General features: G+C 26.9%; 1 protein-coding gene across 1 annotated transcript in view; it reads left to right on the forward strand.

The window, feature by feature from the left end:
- The window catches only part of LOC111618641 (serine-rich adhesin for platelets-like), a 114516-nt gene extending 108188 nt beyond the window's left edge, over positions 1-6328 (forward strand). Inside the window, exons 10-11 of the mRNA XM_023360205.1 lie at positions 4046-4189; positions 4660-6328. Coding sequence (XP_023215973.1) covers positions 4046-4189; positions 4660-4718 — 203 coding nt within the window. The 3' untranslated portion in view covers positions 4719-6328. The remainder of the gene's footprint in view (positions 1-4045; positions 4190-4659) is intronic.
- The last annotated feature ends 2845 nt before the right edge of the window (positions 6329-9173 follow it).

Genomic DNA, 9173 nt, shown 5'->3' on the forward strand with positions numbered 1-9173 from the left:
TTCGATTATAGAACGATTGTAAACGTTCCAGAAACGTTGAAAATAGTTCGTTTGACTAAACGTAAAAATTCTCTAATTAGTCTGGAAACGGGGGACCTAATTCTTGCATTCTGTGAAAACGGGTAAGATTAGCTATAATGTAATTATCTTAATCTTCACTTAGTTCACTATCGTTACTTTTTGCCCAGCGAAGCGGGTCCTTGCAGCTAGATTCTACATTACTCAGAAAAACCCAGCGAAGCGGGTCCTTGCAGCTAGTCTAACATAAAAAATATTGCCAGTTTGGTATCCAAGACAGCTTTTTATTAGGCATATCAAAATTTAATTGCTATATATTAATTATTAATATTTCTGACAATGGCATCATATCTATGTAAAATTCAATGCCTCTTATTTCTGAATTAATTACATTCACCGAATTTTAATAATTAATTATGTAATAAACTTTTTACATGCTACTTACTAGTATGTAGTATGTAATTATTAATTTTAAGTAAAGTGAATCAATCAGCAATAAATAGGACTTCAAATAATATGTTTTTCTGAAACAACAACTTGTTTTTTTAATTCTTTATCGATTTTGAAATAATTTAAAATTAAAAATTATTCTTATATTTGTTTGATTTAGAAATTTTCCAAGGATTTCATAAATTTTATTCATAATTATATAAATACACTAATGAGTAGATTTACTGTAGTAAAATAGTTGAGTCCCAAAGTGATTGTAATAACAAATTTCACATGCAGTAGAATCTGCTTAACTTTGATTCAAGAATTAAAGATTAACATCAGGGAAAATGAAAAAGATAAAATAAGATATATATTCTATAATTCTTATATAACAGCAAAAATATTTAGCAATATAATATTGGGAAGGACATGAAATAAGTATAAATTAATAGTATAATTTCTATTTTTAACTAAATTAGTTAATAAATCATGAAAAAAAGATATTGAAGGTAAAAGTGAAGACAGCTGTATGATTTCTTAAAAATCTACACACAACCTTGAATTAATTTTATTTGTGTATTTTTGATATATAATTAGTTTTGAATTAATAACATTAGAAAATAATTATTATTTAAGTGCTATTTTGGCCAAGTTTTAAATTTTACAACAGCAAAACTAATGATAAAAATACTTTAAAATCTTTTTTATTTTTGGCTCTTTCCACTCTATAGCACTAGAGAGGTTGAGGCGCACGTTTTAAACGTGTAAACGTGTACATGTGACGTTCGGCGCCGCTTTCCCGTAAGCCTAAAAGTTTGACAATGGTGTTTGGATAGTCGGTGAAATCACGCTCGACATTCCAAACACCATCGTCAAACTTTTAGGCTTACGGGAAAGCGGCGCCGAACNTTTAGAGACATCATTAATAGAAATAATTTTTATGGCCGTTGAATAAGAAATGTATAAAATTACAGTACTGTATTAGACTTACAGTACCTAATTTAGGCCTATATACTGTACAGACGATAGTAAACTCAACTTACCTGCCTAAACTCTCCGTAGTTCGGCTGCTCGTCCACTATTGGTCCAGATTTGACCAATCCTGTTGACGTTTTACCGCATTTTACAAGTCTCTTTTAGCATCTTTATATGAATACGGTCGCAATTTTTTTGCCGCGATATACGAATCTGCATTATATGAACCAGCGTTATAGGGGGTCTACTGTATTTAAAAATAATACATCCAAAAGTAAAGAATAAATTATGTTACTACTATGCCAAAAAATAACTAATTTTTGCAATATTTTATATGGTATTCAAGCTGGTTTGTAAATTTTCATCTTAGCATGGTATATCCAGTATTTATTAAAATTCAGCAATATTTTTCATTTTAAATAAAAATATATGAATTAATCATCATTGAAAATTTAACTTTTTGTATATGCAATATCTATGTTTAAAATACATAATTATATTAATATTTAAAAGTAGTTTGATATTTCCTCAATATTAATGATGGTGTTATAAAATAATAGTACAAAAATATAGTTATTTAAGAAAACAAATACAGTGTAACTACTATATTCATCATTAATTTGTTCTTAAGGATCTAACGAATGTGGAAAATAATGAACATAGAAACAATTTTTCTCATAATAAATAACTGATATTCAATTAATCTGTTCCCATTCTAAAAAAAGATAAAAATTTTGTTGTTTGTAAATCTTTACTTTGTATTTTTATCTTTATTGTACTAAATAAATACAGTATAATAGTAGAAGGGAAGAAGAGTAAGGTTATTATTGTTTAAAAGAAGACATCAATCAATTAAAACATTAGGTAATTTCAATCATGATCTCGGCATATTAAATTCTTTGGCTAAGTTGGAAACACTAGAGAGGTTTTAGCTGAAGTTTTTGTCTCTAAAACATGAATGTCAAAATCTTGTAAGCTTAGAAGTTTGACAATGACATTTGGAACGTCGAGCATTATTCCAATGACATTCCAAACTCCATTGTCAAACTTCTAGTATTACAAGATGGCGGTGTTTAACGTTTGACATTCACATTTTAGCCGTAACCTCTCTACTTTGTCTATTCTCAGACTTAGCAAAAACAACAATAGAGATAAAAATTATTATTGCTGTTTTTCTCCAGTGCACTTTGTTGGAGCCATTAGAACTTGAGTTTTTGAAAATAATAAATGCAAGAAACCAAGAACACAGACAACAACTGCACAAAGCAGACTGACTAAATACAGCTATCTGACATAGTGTTGCCAACTCAAAATTATTTGAATTTTGAAATTATAGCTAGATATTTTAATAAAAATATTTAAATATTCAAATCATTTGTTTCCATTAAAATTGTTTGATTTTTTATAGCTAGTGAGCACTAAGATTGGCCTTACTTTACCACTAGACTTATTACACCACCGCAGGACCAAAAAACCCTGTTTTATTTTCAGAATGCATTTCAGACTGGAGTCCCTCCTCAGCTTTTTTGCTACAAAATTAAAAAGGGGGTTAACAATTTTAAAGAACTGTAATTGACACAAATGAAAAAAGGCTGTAGACTAACGTTTAATATGTTGATATGATGTTTAGAACATTAAAAGATTAATTTTTTGTTTTATGGCATGTATATTTTTACTAATTTACTGTTTTATCAGTACCTTAGTTTATTATTCTGTTTTATTGTATCAGCACTACCAAATTTTATGTATAAACACCCCATAAAACAAAAAAAATTAATCTTTTAATGTTCTAAACATCATAAGTCTACAGCCTTTTTTCATTTGTGTCAATTATGGTTCACCCCCTTTTTAATTTTGTAGCAAAAAAGCTGATGAGGGACTCCAGTCCGAAATGAATTCTGAAAATAAAACAGTATTTTTCTAAGTTTAATTTGTGGTCCTGTGGTAAAGGAAGGCCAATCTTAATGACTTGTGAGCACTAAGAAGTCTAGACAAGAAGCGTATCATAGTATTCACTAGATAGCATTATAAAAATAGCTAGGCCATTATAATTCAGGTAATTTGCATAGCTAGAATGTTCATAAATCCACTAAATCTAGCAAAAAATTAGCTAAATTGGCAACACTAAGCTAACACGACTAGCTGATTGGCACAGACGTGCGATTGTAGCATAACTGCCTGTGTTGGGATTGACAACAAATACAGAAAATACTGATGAATATGGGGAAAAGTCATCAAAATGTGACAAATATTGAAAATTTAAATAATTCCACTGTATATTTATACTTTGGAATTAATTTGTATTTCCAGAAAAAATTAAATTTTTTAATACATTTTATTAATTAAAAATAGTTACCAAAGTTTTCTGAATCGGTTCACCTGTTTTGTTGGAATTATCAAACAATAAGACATTATGCACAAATATTAAGATGTACTCATGCTATTTTAGTTCAATAACTCTAATAAAATAGATTGTAATTTTGCATTTGTTGTTGTTTGAGGAATGTATGAAGAGAAGTAAATTTTCTGTTTCTCTTCAATATATTAAAGATTGATGTAACTGAAATAAAAACATTTATTAATATTAAAAATAATAAATTTTAAACTATTCCGTTTGCAGCTCAGGAAAGGCATTCGCCTACTAGAAGTGGAGCACAGCGCAATACCCGAGGACGTGAACAAGATTCTAAATTGATTGGCGGGCAACAAGCAAATAAAGACGATGATTCAACTCCGGCTAAAAGAAAGACAAGGGGATCCGGAGGTTTGTATTTATTTTGTTTATTTTAAATTTATATTTGATGACATCTTTGTAATCATTTTGTACAGGAAAATTAATGGTAATAGTATAATAGTGAAGATCATATCTAAATTTGATTAAACTAATTAATGTTATCAATATTTCAGTTCTCATACATATACAAATATTCTGCATAACTAAAACATTTAGAATTTTTAGGTTTATTGAAAGCATCTCTTTCTCCTTTATTAATAATGTGAAATTTGCATACTGTTTTATATAATGCAAAATTTTATGTTAAAGCAGTGAATTTAATTTTACAAATAATGTTTAAAAAATGTTTATATATCAAAATTATTGGATTTTGATTGCTGATTTATTTCATTTTAAAGCCATACTTATAAATGTCAAATCAACTTGAAATACCAATTAATAAAGCATTCAAATTTTTAAAAAATATTTAATTTTTATATATAAAAACATTTTTATTTCAGAACATCAAGAATGTGTTCCAGCAAAAAGAAGACGCTGTTCTAAAGATAGTCATAGATAGCCAAGAATGGAACATTATGGGTATCAGTTATAAATTATGTGCAATGTATACAGCCTGTAGCACATATAGTATTAACAATGGAAATCCTAACCATTGTTTGTGAACTCCACCGATATATTTCTAGAGACCAAAGCATTGATCTGCCAGTCATGGAACTTACCAAAATTTTGACTAATTGATTGACTGACTTCATGTACATATTTACCATGTACATAACAAGATTTTTGGAAAATTCTGATGTATGTGTGGTGTATAGAGAATATACGAGTGGTGAATTTCAAATGGGTCACGTCAACTCATTTTGAATCTGGCATCATGCCATATTGAATTGCCATCAGTTTTTTCTCCCCTTTTAATTAACCGATTTGATGCCTGGAAATGTTTATTAGAAGTTTTATGTTGTTTTTTTGTAATCAACAAGTCACATTTGTGTTCATCAGTATCAGAAGTGCATGTCTTCAGATAAGTGCATTTATTTTTTGTGACAGTTTTGAATTGCCAGATCGACATCCATCTTATTATGCATTGCCAGGCTGGATGGTATCAATGTCTAGCTGCAACATACACACTAAATCCCAGATTAAAAAAAAATGACATTACCTCATGTTGTTAAGAATAATTAATATAATTTTTTTCCCTTTATTCATATCCTTCCCTTCATGTGTATAGATCTTTCTCATTATTGAATCATAGAATAAATAAATAAGAGATACAGGTTGACGGGACTGAGCCTGTTCTGTCATCCAGCCTTTAACTTATCACATGTATATAAAACATCACCTTTTGCTGACTTGATGTCAGTATTTGTAATTGAAAATTGGTAAATCAAATTATGGTGTGGAATGTCTAAGGTAGGAAAAAGAAAGCATAAGAGTATTTACTCATTGCAGTAGGTACAGTCCTTTCAGCGAAAATAAAATCGAGACTGTCCAAGCAATCTGCAACATTGCTTTCATAACCTGTTAAAGACTCCCACCTGTAAAACTTGTGAATATATTTGTACATTTGTGGCTTGTATCATCGTCCTATGTATAAGAATGACACACTAAACTCACAAAAGCTTTTTATGATTTGTTGTAAAACTTTGAAAACACATCACACATAAAACATTACATTCATTACACTTGTACACAACAATTAGTTTAGATCAATTGCCTTTCCTTTCTTAGCTTGTGTATTTTTATACTTCAGCCTCCATGATCAATAAATAAACTAAGATGCAACTATGTAATAATACTTCTCTGAGTTTTAAATGAAACAATACAGGTCTCCAATTCTTTTAAAACAGAGTATGAAAGCATATATTTAATCCACAGAACTATTTTGGAATAATTACAAATCCTTATTGTAATTTTTATATGAATCTTGTTTACAATAAGAAATTTTTATTTGGAAAAATAACAGAAAAATTCAATTCCATCTGTTATAATTGAAAAGGTTGTGGTGGGGCTCACAACATTATATACAGTATATGCAATTCGATCAAAGTATTTATTAAAATAAACTGTCAAATAAATCAAATATTCATCAGAGAAATCATCTTGTATTTCTATATCTTATTAAACAACTTTATTTTTAAGAAAGAAAAGAACATTTTCCTTATAAAATGTTTGGCTATTTATAATTTTAAAATTGACAGATAAAAAAAATATTTAAAGATTTAATTCATTAATGTAAATAATTACTTTGCAAAGAACACTATCCTGTTTTAATAATTAAAATATATTTTAATGAACTTTTATCAAAATTTTGCAGGTTATTAAAAGTTTTCCATCTTGTTGATAGTCTTAATTTTTTATTAAAAATGAAAAATGTATTAATATAAGTATATTAAAATGCTTGATTTCAATATTCATCAAGTATAATATTTGATGAATATAAATATTTTCTAATTTAAAAATAATTTTCAGATCAAATAATTTTATATAATTTTTTCCCCTACTGTGAACCCCAACTGAAACTGTTAACTATCTTTTCTAATCTATTAAATTTATTTATTTCATTACAAAGAAGAATAGACAATAGTTTTTAACTTGATAAAAATCATGTTTGGTCATTTTCAAGTGGAATTTAATATTCCTTATCTACACTAAATGTTCATTTTTAATATTTAATTTATGAAAAACAATCTAAATTTTATTAATAATAAAAATTATTTTTCTAAAATATTTGCAGAATAAGAAACCTCATAATTTATATTATACATAAATTCTCTATTCATGTAAAAATTATTGACTGAAAATAATTATTTTTAAATAGTTGAGAGTTAACATTATTAAAAATGGCTGCATTCTTCTTGATTGATGTTAATGAACTTGTTGAAGACTATGGATGAATTGAAGAAAATATTCATTTTCTATTAATACGTAAATTGATTAGAGTACAAAAACTTAGAGCACATGATATCGGATAAAGAATTAATAATTTTTTAACTCACAAATTCAGTTAAATCATTAAAATACATTCATTTTATATTTTAATGTTTTTAGTGAATTTGGCATTTTAATCTATTTATATTGTTTCTGCTTAAGATATTGTAAAGTTTTTACAAATTACTATGAAAAGAAGAATGAAAAAGATTCCCATAAATGGGTTACAAGAAGTAAAAGGTATTGGTGATTAGCATTTAAATTTTCATTTCTACAGAAGAAAGTATTTGGGGTAAACTGAAATAATTATAAAATTTAAGCCTACTTGAAACTAAACTAAAATGAGATTAAAACATTGGTTTCAGATTATTCTTGATATTAAACAGAAATTAATCATGTCCTTTAGAACACCACCATTTTCATTGTAGTAATGGAATTCTTTTAATCATCAGATTTATTAATCATACTTCTATTATCAAAATTTAAAGTCATAAATTATCATATTAAATTTATTAATTTTAAAAGTAATTAACTGGCTTATATTCAATCAAATGCTGTTATAAATCAAAATAACATCTTATTTCAACAATTATATGTTTTTTTAGATAAAAAATATTAATACCGTGAACAGATCGGTTAATAGTTTTATATATTTGTCAGAAAAATTTCAATTACAAAAAGTTTAAACTATTTAAAATATCATGCTATAGCCTATATAACAACATTCATTTGACAATTCATAAAAGGAAAATGTTGAATTTAAGGAAATAAATAACAATATTTGTAACTGTAAATCAAATTTCATATAATTAAGTATGAAACACGTTTATTTTGCACTTCAAAGAATAGTGAATAGTTATTTAATTGTATTTTTTTTTTCCAGCATCATTTTATAATTTTATCCTTTCTTTTGATATATAATAATCCTTATAATTCAAAAAAAAATTAATAATCTGTTATTATTAAACTTTTTTTACAATAATAATAAAAATATTTATTCATATCTCAACTTCAGCTTTCACACACACACACACACACCTGTATTTCCTTGATTCTAAGATACAACTTTTCTATTTCAAAAGAAAAAAATAAAAATACATAAAATGTCATATTTTCAGTTGAAAATGGCAATCAGCAGCCATCATGAGATGACTGCTGATAATGTCTTTCTCTATTGCTCATACATGTTCAAACGAGCTTTAATAGCTGTGTGTGTTTAAATTAAACTCCATCATAATGCTATCAAAAAGATTCTTAAACATTAAAAATAAGTTTAAAATCCTGTTAATTGATAATGTACTAGTATATAAGATAAATATTAAATTAAGATATAGGACACAAAGGCATAATAATTAAAAATAAGCATTATTGTGTATATAGAAGATGATAAAAATAATGTTGCTGAACATTACGTAATCTATTTCACGGAATTTCTGTTGCTTTTCTTACTTAACAAAACTTACACCATGAATTGAATAGGATTTTATCTTAGAATCAAGGAAATATAATTTATTTCAGTTTTACATTACATATTTAATTTTTATTATTTTTTGCGGTACTTTTTTCTTTTAATTCTTTTAATAAATGTTAGATCTATAATAGGCAAAATAGATTGTTTCTCTTACAAATAAGCAAAAGCTGTAAATACTGTGTTAATTCAAATCACTAATCAGAAGGCAGCTATGTTTCTCAGAGATGATATAAAATATAATATCAGTAGATTAAATCAATAATCAAAATTTAAATGAAAGAACAAAGTAATAATGCCAAATATAACAGCTATATTACATTTCTGGAGAACATTGTCACTGTCCTGTATGTGTAAAGTCCATTGTCTCTATAGAAAATTAATGGCATGTTCCAAATAATGGCTGAAGAACATGTAATCACTAGTTGTTGGGTTTATAAAAGGAGAAGAACAAAAAACAACAGAAGTAGCATTTACAGACTTCAGCAGAGAGATGAACAATAGCCACCACCTAAAAGAACACTTTTCTGATGGACCATATGATTTTTACAAGTGGTAATCCTTAAAGAATAAGCTTAGGCATTGTTCAGGTATACCAGTTCTTCAGAATGTTTCTGT

The sequence above is a fragment of the Centruroides sculpturatus genome, unplaced genomic scaffold (assembly GCF_000671375.1).
Source record: "Centruroides sculpturatus isolate CEXI.00-Female unplaced genomic scaffold, Cexi_2.0 scaffold67, whole genome shotgun sequence".
Lineage (NCBI taxonomy): Eukaryota > Metazoa > Arthropoda > Arachnida > Scorpiones > Buthidae > Centruroides > Centruroides sculpturatus.